At 37.8% G+C, this 20,141-nt stretch overlaps 1 protein-coding gene across 4 annotated transcripts in view; it reads left to right on the plus strand.

Moving 5' to 3' along the window:
- The window catches only part of DDHD2 (DDHD domain containing 2), a 22,714-nt gene continuing 2,573 nt past the window's right edge, over positions 1–20,141 (plus strand). The window contains exons 1-18 of one of the 4 annotated variants that reach the window (XM_054700880.1): positions 176–277; positions 1,627–1,854; positions 2,561–2,751; positions 3,478–3,567; positions 4,395–4,515; positions 5,583–5,672; positions 6,923–7,058; positions 9,449–9,657; positions 9,922–9,989; positions 10,826–10,954; positions 12,281–12,376; positions 13,745–13,873; positions 13,966–14,121; positions 14,374–14,476; positions 14,615–14,785; positions 15,790–15,952; positions 19,211–19,318; positions 20,104–20,132. In XM_054700880.1, coding sequence (XP_054556855.1) covers positions 1,635–1,854; positions 2,561–2,751; positions 3,478–3,567; positions 4,395–4,515; positions 5,583–5,672; positions 6,923–7,058; positions 9,449–9,657; positions 9,922–9,989; positions 10,826–10,954; positions 12,281–12,376; positions 13,745–13,873; positions 13,966–14,121; positions 14,374–14,476; positions 14,615–14,785; positions 15,790–15,952; positions 19,211–19,292 — 2,154 coding nt within the window. In that variant the 5' untranslated portion in view covers positions 176–277; positions 1,627–1,634 and the 3' untranslated portion in view covers positions 19,293–19,318; positions 20,104–20,132. Of the gene's footprint in view, positions 278–1,626; positions 1,855–2,560; positions 2,752–3,477; positions 3,568–4,394; positions 4,516–5,582; positions 5,673–6,922; positions 7,059–9,448; positions 9,658–9,921; positions 9,990–10,825; positions 10,955–12,280; positions 12,377–13,744; positions 13,874–13,965; positions 14,122–14,373; positions 14,477–14,614; positions 14,786–15,789; positions 15,953–19,210; positions 19,319–20,103; positions 20,133–20,141 lie in introns of those variants that run through there. The other 3 variants (XM_037526057.2, XM_037526058.2, XM_037526059.2) reach the window with 3 other exon arrangements.

Raw genomic sequence — 20,141 nt, forward strand, 5'->3', positions numbered from 1 at the left:
GCGACACTTCCGCCGGTTTCCCCCGGGGCCCTGCTCGCTGCACCCGTCGCTTCACGCCCGGCGCCCAGTCGCCTCCCCTTCGCCCTGCGCCGCCCGGCCCGCTACTCGCCCGCTGGGAGCGCGCTGGAGCCCGGCGTCGGGCCCGGGCCCCGCGGAGCCACAGGCGCCGCCCCGCCCCGCCCCGCCCCGCCCGGGCTGGAGGAAAAGGCCGCCGCTGGGTCATGTCGTGCTCCCCTCAGCGAGGGCCGGGGAGCGTGAGAGGCGGCGGGCCTGCCAGGTGAGCTCGGACGCGGGGCGGGGCGGGGCGGGGCGGGGCGGGGGGGGGCACCGCGGCGCGGCGATGCCGGCGGGGAGGACGCGGTGTCGAGGCAGGGAAGGGGAGGGTGGGAGCTGTTGGCCGGGCTGGCACCGGGGGGATGAGGGCGAGCGCGGTCCTGGGGAAGGAGCCCGGGCCCCTTGTGTTGAGCCCCCAAAGGAATTGAGGTCCCTGCGCCTCGAGACGCCGGCGAGTCACCTTGTTGCCCCGGGGAGCGCCGCTCTTCTGTGAGGGCTGAGGAGGAGGAGACAGGACCGTAGGAGGAGGAGACAGGACCGTAGTTTCTGGTCTCTTATCTGGACTGCAGGAGGCCCAGGGGGTCGTGGGGTGAAGGGACGCGCCAGGCTGACCCAGGTAGATTTGTGCCAGAAAAAGTGGAACGCGGCCGAGAGCCCGAGCGCGCGCTGCGGAGGCCAGGTGTTTCCACTCGGCTGTAGGGGCGGGGGTACCGGGGCTGCTGCTCACTCTCCTCAGAGGAGCGTGAGCGTTGTCAGTGGCAGCGGTGTGGGTCGCTGCCGGGGGGTCTGAGTGTAGAGGGGGTAGAAACGCAGAGGTCTAGTCGCCTCTGGGGAAAGAGGCATTTGAGGTCACCTGTTACCTCGCACCTGAGCTGGAGCGTCGCGGCGCGCGTGCGCGCGGTGGCCCCGAGCGAGGGCTCGCGTTCTCGGAATCGGTACTGTGGCCCCTTCCTAAGCTCACTCCAGCATCAGTCCGAGGGACTGGGTCTTAAGTCGCGAGTCTTTTCAGTATTTTAAGATGCCAATCGTCATGTTCATGTGGAATGATAGAGGCCTGGAGCCTAAACCCAGGTGTTATTAAACATGGCAAACTGACTTTGCTGAAGTAAATTTTTTACATTGAAGGTAGACTTAGATTGGGATATTTTGTTATAATCAAGTTTTTGACCATGTGAATCTTGTGATTCTGGGTTTTTTTTTTTTTTTAAACAAACTGGTGAAAACCATACAGTTTTCTGAGAGAATTGGGAGATTGGCCTCACTATAAGAAGTATTTTGTTTAAAGAGCTTCCCTCCACGTCCAGCTGTTCATGTTATTTTTAAAGTATGTAGCCCCCATAGACTTTTTTGTTTGTTTTTGCAGAAATGACTCCTTAAAATGGCCAGTTTTGGATGTGTTTGTGTCAGCAGTTACATTTCTTCTTCTTTTTTTTAAGTTATAAATAGACCTTTAATGACTGGGGTGTGATTTAGGACTTAAAGGCAGAATGGTCTAGGTCGAGGGCAGAAGTGCAGTTACATTCTTAATTGAAGGAAAATAATTTTTTCTTAAAGTTTTCTTTTATCTTTTAGAGAGCGAAATGTCATCAGTGGAATCACACCAGGAGCAGTTGTCCCAGTCCGATCCATCCCCATCACCAAATTCATGTAGTTCCTTTGAGCTAGTAGACATGGATGCTGGCAGTTTGTACGAACCAGTTTCTCCTCATTGGTTTTATTGTAAGATAATTGATTCTAAGGAGACATGGATTCCTTTCAACTCTGAAGATTCACAGCAGCTGGAAGAGGCATATGGCTCTGGTAGGGTGAAAATGATTACTTGTAATAGACAAAGGCTTACTGTTATCTCTCTCAAACTGTCATTGTTTTTATAGTGAGTGCTATTAAAAAATTGCTAGGTTTTTCCCCCCTAGTTATCACCTAGGGTTTTTATATAGAAAAACTCTGCATTACTACCCAACAAATATTTAATACTCAAGAAAAAAGTACCCATTGTAATTTCTGTGTAGTTATTTGGTATTATGTTCTAGCTTGTTTCATTGGAGAGAGAGAAAGAAAGAAAATGAGAGAATGAGAATGTGTGTGTGTGTGTGGGTTGGTGTCACATTGCAAATGAATGCATTTTTTAACTTGTCACTCATTTTTTTTCTTTTATGAAATAAGAATGATGCTAGTTACTGTATCATCATGATAATCATCATTAATTTACTTACTGACTTTTCTTATATACTTTTTGTTTTTGTTTTTAAGGTATACTGTTTCACTCCTCAGAAAAAGAACAAAATAATGTTTGGGTATTTTTGTTTTGTTAAAACCATGAATGATTTTGATAGTTCATAAAGTTGTCAGTGTTAAAAGATATATTTATTAAATTTCATCTTGCTAAATGTTTATTCAAGTAGAAACTTCATGTGTTTCATAACATTATTTATAATATAATTCAGAATTATATTTTGGGAGGTGTATTTTGATAAATGCACTTTTTCCCTTTTCTAATCCTTGATAGGGAAAGATTGTAATGGGAAAATTGTCCCCACTGATGGAGGCAGATATGATGTTCATTTGGGGGAGAGGATGCGGTATGCTGTATATTGGGATGAGCTAGCTTCAGAAGTGAGACGATGTACCTGGTTTTACAAAGGAGACAAAGATAATAAATATGTTCCCTATTCAGAGAACTTCAGCCAAGTATTAGAGGTATTCCTCTGACTGCTTTCTACTCATCATTTTTTCCTTTCTGTTATTTAATAATCTTTTCTTCTTCTTGTGACTTTGTGAAATTTCTAGATAGAGTTTAAGTCTGTCTGCATCAGTTTATAGCATTTCTTTTTCAAGTTAGTTTCAGAATAAAATAGTTTTACTTTCAAATTTTAAAATAAGGGAACTTATGACCTTATATTAACATATCCTCCCCCACTAGTGTTAATACTTAAACTATAACCAAAGGATTGGCTATTCGCTTTTTAGTTTTTGCTCTGAAAACAATCTGAAATTTCTTCAAGCTGAAGTAAGACATTAATCACTGCTGAAAGGAATATTTCAAAAATATGATTGTTACTACTTTACATGATGGAATTAGGAGTGATTTTTTTTCTTATCCTTATTACTGTTATTTTAAAATAACTTAAAAGTAAATTCATAAATCCAGAGAAAGAATTGTCTGATAATATATCTAATTTTATGGAAAATATACATGCATTATTCTTATTGAAAAAAAATCAAAATATGAACGGCATTTTCTTTAAATGATAGAAGTAGTGATTTTTGTTCTTGTGCTATACTTTTTTTTGTAATTTTAAAGTAATTTAAAAATAAATTTGATAAACTAGAGTAGGATATCTTACTGTAATTGTTTAGCAGTATTCTTGTAAGTTCAGTTTTAAGATGTATTAATAAATGTAATGAAATATGTTTACTTTTAAGGAAACTTACATGCTTGCTGTAACTCTGGATGAATGGAAAAAGAAACTGGAGTCTCCCAACAGAGAAATTATTATATTACACAATCCAAAGGTAGAGGAAATTAAAGCCTATCTCTATGTGGAGTTAAAGGTTAATTGCATTGCTAATGATAAATGATTTCTTTTTCCTAAGGATTCTACTTAGGATAACCTTTGGAAATTTTTGTGTTACCTTCACAACTATGCAACTTAAAACTTGTAGCCACTACTATTTACCTTGTTCAGCTTATACTAAAGTTTTGTTGGCTTTTTTTTTTTAAAGAAAATTATGCCACTATAGATTAAGAAAGTCACACATTATGTGGGAATATCATCCACGTGTAGGGGATCATTGAAAGTTGTTAACCCGATTTACTTTACTTTTGCTGAGGTATAATTGACAAAATTGCAAGATTTAAAGTGTACTATATTATCAGTAGTATAACATATTTCCAGGGGTTTTATTTCAAGCTTAGGAGATGCATATCAAAACTCCGGTTGAGATTTAACTATATATTATGTTTTCAAAGATATGTTCCCACTCTTCAGAATGTATAAATAGAGGGCCTTCCCTAGGTGGTGCAGGCAGTTGAGCACAGCTCTGTGTAGCTGTCCACAGCCTCTGCAGCGCTGGTTCAATCCCAGCCAGCCGGCAAGAATCCCACATGGCATGGCAGACCTCTCCAGTCTCGCCCAATGCTCCCCTCAGCAGTGTATTTCAGTCAGTCTACCTGTTCTGTTCCCCGCTCTGTCTCTGGTGAATACTCTCACCCTCCTGCACATCTGGCCTGTACCCCAGTTCTTGTATGCTTGAATAAATAAATCTTTTTTAAAAAAATGTATAAATAGAGATGACTTTAATATGGAATATCTTTTTTGTTGTCCTCTTTTGTATTTAAGCTTATGGTACATTACCAGCCAGTGGCAGGCGCTGATGATTGGGGTTCAACACCCACTGAACAGGGTCGACCAAGAACAGTGAAGAGAGGGGTTGAAAACATCTCTGTTGACATTCACTGTGGTAATGTTAATCTTTTTTTCTTATCTTCTTATATAGTTATTTACTTATGACTTAAATGGTTACCTTTTTTTGGTGGATTTGGATTCTATCAAGGTTTAAAAATCTTCAGCTACATAGATTTTTCTAAATTAAGATTAGGATCACATCATCTACTAAGAATCTTAATACCTTTTAGAGTTGCTAATTACATATGGTAGTAATCAGGAAGTCACTAAGTACAGATGAATTGATTTAGTCCTAATTTTAAGACATGTGATTCTCTCTGCTTGATTAGAAATTTATTTCTGGTAACTCCTTGAAGATTTTCAACTAAAGAAAACTAATTTTTCAGTAGGATCTTGATAGTTACTGGTTGCTGTCTAGCTTGGGTTATTTATCGTTGATTTTATTATACACTTAACTTGATTATAAGATTCCTTTTATTTTATAAAGGCGATGGCTTGTTTCTTGGAATTTATCTTAGACTTAATACAAATTAAAAAAATGAGTTTAATATAATGTGTTTCTACTACATACCAGACATTATTGGTATAATGATAAAAATGAATATTAGATAAAAATATTTTATCAATGTAAAGTTGTCTGAATTTGATAACACATTATGATTATGTAGAGAATAGTCTTAGGAAATACACATTAAAATATTAAAAGGTTAAAAAAAAATATATATATGGGCAATCTGATGATGCATACAGTCTGCTCCCAAGTGGTTCAGAAAAATAAATGTGTGTATATACATACAGATAGAGAAATAAACAGTAAAGCAAATATGGTAAATGTTAAAGTATTCAATCTGTATAAAAAGTACATCAGCGTTTATTCCTTCATATTTTCTGTAAGATTGCAGTTAAATATTCAACATAAAAATTAAAAATTTCAACATAAATTGCAAATAGTAAGATCACTATATTTTTACTAAGTAGTTAAGTAGAGAACAATTTTGTGTCCTTTAGTTAAAGCTCATATTTTCACTTGATCATCCTATAACCTGTTCATTGTAAATGTTTGATTTTAGAATACATGACTAGTAACATAGAGTAAGTTTTTCTTTTTAATTTCATTTATAGGGGAACCTTTACAAATAGATCACTTGGTTTTTGTAGTGCATGGGATTGGACCAGCTTGTGATCTCCGTTTTCGAAGCATTGTACAGTGTGGTAGGTTTGCAAAGTACCTGTGATTAAATCATTTACAGGGACTATTAGTGCTTCTGTGAGCTGAGATAAAGCATTGTCTTTGTTGTCTTAACTGCATAAGATTGGGAGAACTAAAGACAGGTGGTGGGGTACTAAAGCTTCTGAGCTTAGACCTAAAGTAAATTCCTTAGGTTAGTAGTGTAAAACTCTAAACTAATAATTCTTCAGTGGATAAGCCTTTCATTCTTTAATTTTTTAAAATTTTTTTATTTTTTACATCATTGTTCATTTTTAAGCAATATTTGCTTCTCTCCACCCCCTAAGGTGTAGTCCCCATAGAATTTCCTTCACCAGTGCACCCGTGCACTATCACCTCAGTCTCCTGTGCTTCTCCCTCCCTCCCTCCGATCCCTCTCCCTTCTCCTCCCTTGCAGTATGTCTCTGATTTATAATTGTCTGTTTTTGCTTTGTTGTGTTTTGTATTGTTACTGTTTTTTTACACCGATGTCGTATTGGGTCCCCCTATATTCCTGCTATAAGTAAAATCATCTGATATTTTTCTTTTTCCTTCTGACTTGCTTCACTGAGAGCCTTTCATTCTTATAAAATTGTTTTATGATATGATGGCCCTGTTTCTGACCATTCCAAATCTAAATGGACCTTTAAAGATGATATAATTTAAATGAATAACAAAACTTTTCATCACTTTTGTAATGTATGCTGTGATAAATGTTTTGATATTTTAATTGGCATATTAAGTCATTAATATAACTTGATTTTGAAAGATAGCATCTTTTGAAACGTGATAGTAGCCAAAGTCTGATTGTCCCAAATTGGGAGTCTTACCCTACTAAAAGGTATAAGCCCTCTAGAGGATTGAGACTGATGTAATATAAACTTCAATCAGCAGTGTATTTTTTTTTAAATCTGAAATGTTGGTTAGTGGTTATAAGAAGCAGAAAGGTAGGGTAAAAGTCTGATTGCAATGTCTAATAACATAATTACGAGGTTTTTTTTCAAATTGAAATGAAAAATTCTAACACAGAATTTTTGAAGTTTTCTTTTGATGAAATCTTTTCAATGGTGAAAGCAAGTTCTATGTTAAAGGAATGTCTTTTCCTATATGCACTGATAATTTTTCCTGAATACCACTTAGCTATTTTTGATTCAAGTCTATATGGTTTCAAAGAAAATCTAGAGTATAAATACGTGATCTGTTGCATTCTGATTGTGACTTCATGGTTGATGCATAAGTTAATTTTCTTTTTCAGTTAATGATTTTCGCAGTGTTTCCTTGAACCTGCTGCAGACACATTTTAAGAAAGCTCAAGAAAATCAGCAGATTGGAAGGGTAGAATTTCTTCCAGTCAACTGGCATAGTCCTTTACATTCTACTGGTGTAGATGTGTGAGTAATGTCTTATATCTTTGAGTTGTTAATTGTGATTGTAATGTTTGCTGATCTTTGAAATGCTTAGGGACATTTCTGTTATAGTGGATTGTAGATTTAAAATTTTTTTTAACATTAGGCTTTTTTACTTCTTTATCTCATAGATATACATTATTAAATGCTGACCTCTCCCTTGACTTAATTAGCCAGGATTAGGAATAAAGAGCTGTATGTTCTTATATATTTTACTCGCACATTAGTATTTAAAGTAACATCTTCACTTTGTCTTTAACACTATAGATAAACGTTAAAAACATAAAGGGTAAACATTGATTTTTTTTCCTAGAATGTGTAAACATTTATATCCTCAGATGTCAAAAGCCAATTTGGACCTTAAGATGTACAAAGTATTTAGTTCCTTTTGTATTTACTTCATATTTAGATATTATTTGTCCAAGTTTGGGGATAAAAAGAAATTCAGAGGGTCTTCCCTGGTGGCGCAGTGGTTGAGTGCTGGGCTGCGAAGCTGCCGGCAGCCTCTGCAGCGCCATTCAATCCCCGGCCGCAGGGAGGGTCTCACATGGTGCAACAGACCTCTTCTGCCTCACCTGCTGCTCCCCTCAGCAGTGTATTTCATTAGTCTGCCTGTTCTGTTCCCTGCTCTGGCTCTGGTGAATTCTCTCACCCTCCTGTGCTTCTGACTGTACCCAGTGCTTGTATAAATAAATCTTAAAAAAAAAAATTTTTTTTTAAAAAAGTGCTTGACTTAAAAAAAAAAAAAAAAGAAATTCTGAAACATTAAATTGTTAGCATGAGTAACTTGAGGTTAATGGTACAGTGACTTCTAAGTTATTACTTTTAAGTTATAAAATCCAGTAGTTTTGTTTGTAAATTTTATGTAATGTCCTCTAGAGAAGTTTGCCTTGTATTAAGGATTTTCAGCTATTGGCTCTTCAGAAAGGATGTTCGTAACATAGTTGTAGGATAAAACTAGAAGATGCTTCTCTGGAAGAGAGGAAATAGCATTATTTCCAGGCTGGTCTTAGAAATGCCTTTCCTGATTCTGCATCTCTCCATTCTTTTTTTTTTTTTTTTTTTTTTTTTTTTTTTTTTAAAGATTTATTTATTTATTTTATGTAAGCACTGGGTATAGTCAGAAGCGCAGGAGGGTGAGAGAATTCACCAGAGCCAGAGCAGGGAGCAGAGCAGGCAGACTGACAAAGTACACACTGCTGAAGGGAGCAGTGGGCGTGGCAGGAGAGGTCTGCGCGCCATCTGGGACCCTCACCGTCAGCTGGGCATTGAACCAGTGCTTCAGAGGCTGCAGGGCAGCTTCGCAGCCCAGCCCTCAACCGCTGCGCCACCGGGGAGGCCCCATCTCTCCATTCTTAATACCCTATGATTTGAGCATATTCCATGTGTCAAATACTCCAAAAGATGTTGAATCTTTGAGGTAAAAGTTATGGGAATTTTGAAAAAGCTTTAACTGAATGCTACTTTAGACTACATCAGCAGAATTTTCCTGTGTGAGATATGAGTCTGTTTGTCTTTGACACCTTTTCAGCTTTTAGACATTCTGAGTTAAGAGGGAGTTGATTGGTTTATCATTTGACTTGTTATCAAAAACCTTATGTTGAGAATCCTAAGAAAATCCCCTTTGTATCTTGTCTTTTTTAAAAAATATTTCATTATATAGAATTTTACACATAAAAATATATATATAATGAATCTTAGTACTTACTGTGATTACCCAGCTGACATCAGCACATAGCCAGTTCTGCCCCAGCCATATCTTCAAACATATGTCTACTACCCATCTTTCTACCATATTATTTTTGAATAAAAAAATAGTATGTCTAAAACATACTAAGTCTTAGACATCATATCATCTGTAAATGTTTCAGTTTGTATATCTTAAGGGACTTAAAATTACATAAACATACACCATTATCACACCTAAAAAAATTAATGTCAGCAACTATATAGTATAGTCAGTATTCAAATTCCCAATTGTTTGATAAATGTCATGATATATATGTATATATAAACATACGCACTGGGATTTTAAACATACACTGGAATTTTAAACAGATCCAAATAAGGGCTATGTATTACAAGGTCTCTTAATCTCTTGATTACCTTTCTAATTTTGTTTTTTTGGCAATTTATATATTGAGAAAATTGGGTTGTTTGCCTTGTAGAGTTTCCTGCACTCTGAATTTTGCTGATTAATATCCCTTCGGCATTATTAAACATATCTCTCTGTCCTCAATTTCCTGTAACTTGATAATTCTTTCTTGTATTTATAAATGTCTAAATCTAAGCTTGAAGGCTAAGGTGGATAATTACTTATTGGAATTATGAAATGTATTTAGAGTTTCTGCTTAAAATAGCTTTCCTTTTTTCAGAGATCTGCAGCGAATAACCCTGCCCAGCATTAACCGCCTAAGGCACTTCACCAATGACACAATTCTGGATGTCTTCTTCTACAATAGCCCCACCTACTGTCAGACTATTGTGGACACAGTTGCTTCTGAAATGAACAGAATATATACACTTTTTCTGCAGAGGAACCCTGATTTCAAAGGGGGTGTATCCATTGCTGGTCATAGTTTAGGTAACAAATGAATTCTCTGTGACCTGGGAGGACACATTTTAAGGACATTTATTAAAGCACAGTGCCTTCTCTCAGTATTAGTTTTAGAAGTCTAGAACTGATCTCTGATAAAGAATTTGTGAAGGGTTGGAAGGGTGGTGGTAGATTGGAAAGGACTCTCTGCCTCATAGAAGTTACTCCATGGGTAATTGACATTATTTGTATATAAGTAGCTATTTAGCGCTAATGCTTAGAAATTGTCCCTTTCTTCTATTTTACTTATAGGTTCGCTTATATTGTTTGATATCCTAACAAATCAGAAAGATTCTTTGTGGGATATTGACAATGAAAAGGTAATTTAGATGTTCAGATAGGTTTTCTTGTAGTATTTATTAGTAAGGATTTTTGGATTTCAGATGTACATTTTGTTTTCAGCTTAGTTTACTTATAACATTAATTGCATTTATTTTCCTTTCATTACATTTCATTGTAATTATTTGTTATTCTTGAATGATAGAAGCAAGATAGTAATGTGCTTCTACAAATATTTGCCACATTCTAAAATAACTGTAGGTATGTTATTTTCTATTACAGACTTGCACTTTGTCTATACACATTACTAGAATTCTATTAGAATTATAGAACCATGAAGTTGAAATGGAGTTTGCATATAAGATGAAGAATAAATCAGATGCAAATTGATAAAATTTTTAGAAATTCTGTTTGAAAGGAATGAGAGGACTTGGTATTTTAGCATGTTTCAGTAAAACAAAGTCCTGTGAACATTTGTCTATAGTACTGATTTAGTATTTAGTATATACTACCTTGTATTTTTTTCTGTTTTTTTGTAAGTGTCCTATTTCTTGTGTTGCATTGTGATTTCTTCCAGCACAGGGTTTTGTCTTAGGTTCTTTCTCTTAAACAGTTTGCTTAATACAGTCAGTAAATGTTTTGTTAATGATGATGAAAAATTATCATACTCTGAATCATCCATTCATTTATTTAAAAACATTAACTTTCAACTGAAGTTGCAAAAACTTGAGATCAACCACCTTCATTTTGTGTAAATTATAATTTAAAATTAAGATATATCTGTGGAAATCATATAGTAATTTATTGCAAAATAGTATTAATAAGGGAACATTTAAGCGAAATGAGGGGCTATGATCTTTACAATTTGATTTTTAAGGATTCAACAAATATTGTTATGGATCAAGGAGACATATCTACACTAGAAGAAGATCTGAAGAAACTTCAACTCTCTGAATTCTTTAGTATCTTTGAGAAGGAGAAAGTAGATAAGGAAGCACTGGTAAAAGTAATCTTTTAAAACTACTTCATTTTCAGTATCTTTATTATCTTCATCATACTGCTTACTAAACACCTGCACTTTGGAAGCATTTTAGCCATACTTTGTTATCATTAGTAATGTTGTTTAGCATTATTTATGTGTCTTTTTTTAAATCATACCAAGTGACCTTTGCTTTGTGGGAATGCAAAGTTCAGAGGAGCCATATTTATATATGTACAATGATAGAACAAATACAGTGCAACACCACAGCTGAGAAAACATGAGCAAGAGTAAATTACTGCCAACTAATCCAGCTTTTATTTTTAAAAGCACAGCTGTTGATATTTGTTTTTGCCACTTTTTCTTTTTAAAGTATGATTTATTTATGCATACAAGAGCTAGGGTATAGGCCAGAAGCGTGGGGGTGGGTGTGTGTGAGAGGATTCACCAGAGACCGAGTGGGGAACAGAACAGGCAGATTGACCGAAGTATACTGCTGAGGGGAGCAGCGGGTGAGCCAGGAGAGCTCTGCTGCGCCATGTGGGTAGCTCCCTGTCTGGCTGGGGATCGAACTTGTGCTGTGGAGGCTGCAGACAGCAGACAGCTTCATTGGTTGTGTCCTAACCCTTTGTGCCACCAGGGAGGCCTGGTTTTGCTACTTTTGTTGTGCTATTTTTCAGGTTTGTGATTCTTTCATTTCACAGATAGATAACATAGTTGATGCACCCTGAAGATAGACTGGTGAATTAGACAAATATGGTCCCTAACTTCATGGTGTTTATATGTTAGTGAAAAAGACACATAAATAATCAAACACATAATTATAATTGTGGTAAGTTCTAAGTAAGAGTACAAGTAGTACAGGAATGTAACACTAACCTAGCTAGTCTGGGAGGGTTAAGGGATGTTTCCCTAATCAGATGCCTAATACTAAACTGAGATCTTATTAGTCTGTTTAGTACTGTGTTTGCTATACGTTCTTATTGCTTGCATCCATAAGTAGGGATAAAATATTTCTCAAGATTGTGACATGAGTATGGAAATCAAAGAGTTTTTTGTTGTGAAATTAGATATCCACTACTATAGTTTTTCCCCCAGTAATATTATCAATATCCCATTAACATTGACACTGTAGTGCTGATACTTTTTTTTTCTTTTTTTAGGCTTTTTTTAATGAATAAAATACCCTATCCTTCTTAAAGTTATTAATTTTATATATATATAAAAAAAACTAGAGCCCTAGTATATAAAGAATAACAGATGCATGGGTCTTATTCCTCTCAGAAAAAAAGACACTTAATTGATTTTATTTGCCTAGAAATAAGAAAGGTGTGATTGGTTTTCTATACTTAGGTTTTATGTTCAGACAAAGATCTTCAGGAAATGGGAATTCCCTTAGGACCAAGAAAGAAGATATTAAACTACTTTAGGACCAGAAAAAATTCAATGGTATGTATTAATATAGCTTATAGGAGTAAACAATTTTTGGTATCCTTGTATTCTAATGTTCTGTGAGATGCTTAATCTGTGGAGCTAAACAGCATTTTAAATTGGCCTGTGGCTCTTTTTTTAGAAATGAAAAATTTTCTCTATCAGTATCCTTAAAAATGTTTATTAGCATCAAAAATCTACTCTGGACTCAAACCTTTCTATTGTTTTGTTTTATAACTGCTTATTGAACTATAATTCACATACTATAAAATTTGCCCTTTTGAATTATACAATTCAGTGGGTTTTAGTATATTGAGAATTATGTAACCATTGCCACTATAACTCCTGAGCACTTCCATCACCCCCCCAAAAGAAGCCCCATACCTATTAGCAGTCACTTCCCATTCCTCATGAGGTTTTTTTATTCTGGACATTTCATACAAATAGAATCATACAGTATGTACCCTTTTGTGACTGGCTTCCATTTAGCATGCTCAAGGCTTATCCATATTATAATAGTTTTTATTTTATTTTTTATTTTTATTTATTTTTTTGTGGGACGCTCGCCAGCGGCCGGGGGACGAACCGGCGCTGCAGAGGCTGCGGGCAGCCTTGCAGCCCAGTGCGCAACTGCTGTGCCACCAGGGGAGGCCCAATAGTTTTTATTTTTTAAAGATTTTATTTTTGTGTAGAACTGGGGTGCAGGCCAGAGGTGCAGCGGGTGTGGGGGGGCATTTAGAGGATTCACCAGAGACAGAGTTGGGAGCAAACAGGCAGATCTAATGCAGTACACTACTGAGGGGAGGAACTGGCAAAGCAGGAGAGGTCTGCTGTGGCATGTGTGTTAGCTCCCTGGCTGGTGGAACTCAGGCCTTCAGGTTGGTACACTGAGAATTAATCCCTAGGCCACCAGGGAGGCCCCCTGTAATAATTCTTCTGCATTCAGTTATTTTGGCCAGTGACTTACTTTCCATGTTAGTAGTTATTTTTCAACTTTTTATTGGCAGGGTGCTTAGTTATGAAGGTCCAGTTCTTGGCCTAGTATTTGCATAATATTCTGTACCCAGATACTACTTGCTTTTATTAGAAAGGCATCGCACTTTATTGAACTCCTCAGCACCCCTCAGTATTCCTTCCCATGGTGCTCTGCTAGTTTCTCTCTCGATAATCTGCTGCCCAAATGACTGTGACCAGCTTTATCATTTTAGACTATATAGGGATGTCAGTTCATAATTCAAAGCAATTTTTGTTTTCATCAGTGATTCTTCCTAGATTTACTCATTTCAGAAATTTTCCAAGCATCCTTTGAAACCAGTAGAAAACGATATAATCCTTTAGGTATTTTTACTGCATAGTAGCTCTACAGAATTATTTTTTATTCTTCAGGGTGTTAATAGACCAACCCTACAGTCAGCTTTAGGAGCAAATGGGTCTAACATCCCCAAAGAATTGGAATTCAGCAGTGGTGCTGGTGATACTGGAAACGATGAGTATTTGGACGTTGGCATTGGGCAGGTAACAATGCTAATTTTCTTTGGTCATTTTATTGCTTACATTGGTATGGTAGGAACAGAGGTAACTTTTCTTATTAATTTCCCCTTTCCAAGGTGTCAGTAAAATACCCCCGGCTCATCTATAAACCAGAAATATTCTTTGCTTTTGGATCTCCCATTGGAATGTTCCTTACCGTCCGAGGACTAAAAAGAATAGATCCCAATTACAAATTTCCAACATGCAAAGGTTTCTTCAATATTTATCATCCAGTAAGCATTGGACAGCTCTTGTGGTTCTACCTGAATATTAGGGCTTATTGGTAAAGAGCATATGCTTTTCTGTTGTGTTTGGTTGCTTTTCTGGTACTATTCTGTAGTAATGAGACAACTTACAACAGTATTGATACAGAAAACTGTATGTTTTTATTTGACCATTTAATTGTTCTTGCCCAATATATAGTTCCTCAGATTATTTGACTTTCTTCAGCAGAGTTAAGTGTAGTTACTGTATTTCCTATACAGTTTGATCCTGTGGCCTATAGGATTGAGCCAATGATTGTCCCAAAAGTGGAATTTGAGCCAATGCTGATCCCACATCATAAAGGCAGGAAGCGGATGCACTTAGGTAAGTCTTAGTACAGAACCTGATAATTCTAGATCTTCTGGTTTGTGCAAACTTACTGGACCACATTTCCTTTGTTATGCTTGGTTGGACTCTGAACTATATAAACCATTCAGTGTTCTTTATTAATATATTTTTCAGAACTGAGAGAGGGATTGACTAGAATGAGTATGGACCTTAAGAACAACTTGCTAGGTTCACTACGAATGGCCTGGAAATCTTTCACCAGACCGCAAAACCCTGCATTACAAGCTTCAGAAACTACAGAAGAAACTGAAGTAGAATCTGAATCAAGTTCAGAGAAGCCTAGTGGTCAGTGACACTATACACATTGATTTCCTGCATCAGGTCAGATAAGAGGGACTCCACCAAAGTTGTATAGTAATTTTTCTACCAGGGACTTTTTCCCCCTTTCTATTGTATAGGACCAATACTATTGTTCTCAGTGGACCTTCAATTCAGCTGATCTTTTCTGTCATCTATAACTATAAATTACGGAAAAACATTTTTGTGAGGAAAATGTCCTGGGAAACTGAACATCTGGTAATAAGGCTTTAAAACATTCACCACTTGAAATGGGGTGATGTTTAGAACATACTCTGTGAAGCACTTTGCTTTTTTTTTTTTTTTAAAATAGAGGCATGTTTTTATTTATTTGTTTGTTTGTTTTGTTTATACATGCACTGGGTACAGTCAGAAGCGCGGGAGGGTGAGAGAATTCACCAGAGCCAGAGCGGGGAGCAGAGCAGGCAGAGGGACCGAAGCACACTGCTGAGGGGAGCAGCGGGTGGCAGGAGAGGTCTGCGCGCCATGTGGGACCCTCCTCCGGTGGCCAGGGAGCAGCCGGGGATCGAACCAGAGCTGCAGAGGCCGCGGGCAGCTGCTGCGCAACCCAGCGCTCTACCGCTGCGCCACCGGGGAGGCCCTGAAGCACTTTGCTTTTACAGGGGAATATTCTCGAGTCAGTTTTATTTTCCTAGCTGGGAACGAGTTAGGATACTCTTTTCCTAACATTGATCAGTTAATGTTTCATTCTTTCGCATAAGCTTTCAGCCACCTAAAGAGTTTTATCCCACCTTACATTTAGTTTATAAACTGAAGGCAAATGAATTAGCTGTCAATGTACTGAAAGCACAGGATTGTACAAAATCAGTGTGACCTGAGAAACTTTAAAGGGCTTGAGGAAGATGAGCAAGCATTTTCCAAATGGAAAGTAACTTATTGTGTGGTAAACTTGGGAGTATGAGAGGTAGTAACAGGGCTACTTTGGAGGACAGGAAGCTTTCAGATTCTTACTGTGGCTCCTCCATATCCAGATGTTAACACAGAAGAGGCCTCTGTGGCAGTTAAAGAAGAAGACCCACCCATTAATGTGGGAATGCTGAACGGAGGCCAACGTATTGACTATGTGCTACAGGAGAAGCCCATTGAAAGCTTTAATGAGTATTTATTTGCTCTACAAAGCCATCTGTGCTATTGGTAAGTGTTAATTTGTTTTTGCTTCTGGTGTTATTCGGTCTAGTAGTTTCAGTTATTTGATAGATGTAGAAAAATGATAGGCTGGTGTACTTTGGGGATTAAAATGTTTTCTTATTTAGATGATTTCAAAATAGCACAATTATGTCGTTTAAAGAAATTTGGTTTAAATACTACTTTATTTTCGTAGTTGGTTAGAACCTAGAGCTGATGATGCTAGCAGCTGTGAGTTCAGTTAATCTTAAAAGTGTGTCCTTTGTCCATTGGTGGGATAGGCTGAGTAATGAATAAGCTGGAACAAATACATTACTATTGCTGAAAGCATTTTTAAAAATTCACTTGAAAGTATTTACAGGGACCTCCCCGGTGGCGCAGTGGTTGAGTGCTGGGTTGCGAAGCTGCCCGCAGCCTCTGCAGCCTCGGTTCGATCCCCGGCTGCTCCCGGCCACCGGAGGAGGGTCCCACATGGCGCGCAGACCTTTCCTGCCGCCCGCTGCTCCCCTCAGCAGTGTACTTCGGTCCTTCTGCCTGCTCTGCTCCCCACTCTGGCTCTGGTGAATTCTCTCACCCTCCCACGCTTCTGAGTGTACCCAGTGCTTGTATAAATAAATAAATAATAATAAAAAAATCTTTTTTAAAAAAAATAAAGAAAGTATTTACAACAGCTAGATCAGAACATATTTTTGTTTTCATGGTTAAGTTTTTAATGTTTATATATTTTTTCCAGTTTTACTGAGATGTAATTGACACATAACATGTAAGTTTAAGGTGTACAATATGATTTGATACATGTATATATTGTGAAATTATTACTATACTAGGACAGGTTAATACCTCCATCACTTCACGTAAATGGTTTTTTTTTTGTGGTAAGAATATTTAAGATGGGCCTCCCAGGTGGCGCAGCGGTAGAGCGCTGGGTTACGAAGCTGCCCGCGGCCTCTGTGGCGCCGGTTCGATCCCCGGCTGCTCCCCGGCCACCCGAGGAGGGTCCCACATGGCGTGCAGACCTCTCCTGCCGCCCGCTGCTCCCCTCAGCAGTGTACTTCGGTCCTTCTGCCTGCTCTGCTCCCCACTCTGGCTCTGAATTCTTTCACCCTCCCGCGCTTCTGACTGTACCCAGTGCATGTATAAACAAAACAAACAAACAAACAAACAAATAAATAAAAACATGCCTCTATTAAAAAAAAAAAAAGAATATTTAAGATGTCTCAGCAATTGTCAATTGTATATACAGTATTACTAATTGTACCACCATTCTGAATAGTAGACCTCCCCACAACTTTTATCAGAATTAAGAATAATTACCTAGTGAGTTGTAGAATGGATTAAGGGTGCTTTCTGAAATTCATATGTTATAGAATAGAATTTAATCACTGAAGAAATTGAACTGAAGGAAAATGAAGCTAGGAAAGTAAGATAGGTAAGGGACAAGATAAGTTTTTTGAGAAATGCATGCATTAATATTTTGCAAGGAATTTTTTGTTAGATTTGATATGATTAATATCACCGCGAACAAGTAAGAGTAGGACATAAAATCAAAGTGCAACTTACTGAATTACTATATGAGGCCAAAATGATGCTAAGAATGACTTCTTTTAAGATTTTATTTATGTGTACAAGAACGGGGGTGTAGGCCAGAGGTGTGGGGGGTGAGAGGAATCACCAGAGACAGAGTGGGGAACAGAACAGGCAGATTTACTGAAATAGATCCTGTTATGAGTAAAGTTGAGCATCTTAACAAACATCTAAAGGAAATTTTTATTACTGTTTCAAATATTGAAATGTTAGTCTTTTTATTGATTAGACTACATTATGAGTTGAAAATAGCTTTCCCCATTTGTCTTTGCCTTCATTGGTTTTCGCTGAGTAGAAAATTTCTTTAATAGTCAAATTTGATTTTTTTCTTTTTTGGTTTACAGAATTTGTGTTATACTTATCTTCCTAACTCTTCTGGGGATTTCTTAGTTTATTTTGTCTTAGTTTATTTTGATGTTTTCATTTTTACATATTAATCTTTGATTAATTTCAAAATTTATTAAAAGGATGTGGCTTGATCGCTCATCTTTTTCTCTGTGCCTATCCAGTTGTCATAACTGTTAATAAATGTGCATTTCTAACTTTATTGTACTAAATACCTGTATATATTTAGGAGTATTTATGATTTTTATATTGATCACTTATTTATGCACCAGAATTAGAGCATTTTCAGTGTCTGGTGTAGCTAACCCTCCCTTGTTGGTAACAGGAGCTCCTTAATCTGAAATCTTTGTATGAACCTTGTGGGGGATAGAAAAGGTTTATGAATCCAGTGAAATCCTATTTATAATTTGGGGCATATATGATGTGATATTTTCTGGGAAGAAACTGATCGGTTTCATTAGGTTCTGAAATAGATCCGTAACTCAAAAATGTTTAATCACAGCTCTAGAGAAGTGTTTGAGTACTACATCCAGAGGTAATTCTTCACAAGTATTTTTTATAATCAAATTTCTTTAAGAACTGCATAAAGTAATTGCTTGTACACATATACCGCAGTATTTGGAAGAGACAGAAGAAATTAACAGTGGTTATCAGAAGATGGGAACTAGTGGTTAAGTAACAGGTTGAAGGGAGACTTCTTGAACCATTATAATTGTATTCTTTTTTTAAAAATGAGTAACATTTAAAAAATTGACCAACTGGATTGACCTTTCTTCATATTACCCCAAGAATAAACTTGGGAAAGTTGTTTTTTTGTCTTTTTTTTTTAACCATTAACTCCTGTTATGAGACATAATACTAGACTTTTTTTTTTTGTTGTTTTTTAATGCATACAAGAGCTGGGGGTGCAGGCCAGAGGTGGAGGGGGTGGTGAGACCATTGATCAGAGACAGAGTAGGGAGTAGGATAGGTGGATCCACTGAAACACACTGCTGAGGGGAGCAGCTGGCAAGACAGGAGAGGTCTGCTGCACCATGTGTGTTAGCTCCCTGGCCTGATAGAAATCCTCCAGGGGAACTCTTGCTGCAGTGGCTGCTGATAGCTTAATAGTGCTGAGAATTTAACCCTTGTGCCAGTAAGGAGGCCCCAGTGCTAGACTTTTGTTAGAAAGTTACCTTCCCGTTACTTGACCTCTCACTCTGATCTTTTTTTTTTTTTTGCTGTAGTAAAAAAATGCATGTGCAAGGTAGTTGTATAGATGAAGTGAGGTAATGATATATGTAAAGCTACTAGCAAAATGTTAGTTTCTTCTTTTCACAACGTAGTCTCTTTCTATAGGGAGTCTGAAGATACAGTATTGTTGGTCCTCAAAGAAATCTACCAAACCCAGGGGATCTTCCTTGATCAGCCTTTACAGTAAAAATGAACCATCAATGACTGCTTATTGTAAGTTTTTAAATGTCATATATGTAGTATAATTCTTACATATTAACATTATAGACACTGGAGTCTTACAGTCTTCATAAATATACTTTTCTGTGCTTGTTCAAGGTCTAAGTTATTTTTCATTTTTGAAGATTTATTTTTATTTATGCTTACAAGAACTGGGTTGTAGGACAGAGGTGCATGGGGTGAGAACAGGTGGAAATACTGAAATACACTGCCGAGGGGAGCAGTGGGCAAGACAGGTAGGTCTTCTGTGACACATGGGTTGGCTCCCTGACTGGGGATCAAATTCATGCTGCAGTGGCTGCCAACAGCTTGATAGTGCTGACACTTAACCCCCTGCACCACCAGGGAGGACCCCTACTTTTCATTTTTAAACACAGAACTGTGTTTAAAATTAATGGGGTGAGGGCCTCCCCGGTGGCGCAGCGGTTGAGCGCCGGGTTGCGAAGCTGCCCGCAGTCTCTGCAGCGCCGGTTCAATCCCCGGCTGCTCCCCAGTCACCAGAGGAGGGTCCCACATGGCGCGCAGACCTCTTCTGCCGCCCGCTGCTCCCCGCTGTGGCTCTGGTGAATTCCCTCACCCTCCCGCGCTTCTGACTGTGCCCAGTGCTTGTAGGAATAAATAAATCTTTAAAAATAAATAAAAAATAAAATTAATGGGGTAAAAGCATACCTACTTAGGAGTTAATGTTGCCAGTGACTTGATCCAATAATATTCATTTCAATTACTCAGCTTTTTAGGTGTGTAACTAGAAAGTTTGTCTATTTTGGCATTTTCCCTAGTGTCTTCCAGTTGTGACTACATGATGGCCTGTTCTCCA

The sequence above is a fragment of the Talpa occidentalis genome, unplaced genomic scaffold (assembly GCF_014898055.3).
Source record: "Talpa occidentalis isolate TD23 unplaced genomic scaffold, MPIMG_talOcc4v2.1 talOcc4.4, whole genome shotgun sequence".
Lineage (NCBI taxonomy): Eukaryota > Metazoa > Chordata > Mammalia > Eulipotyphla > Talpidae > Talpa > Talpa occidentalis.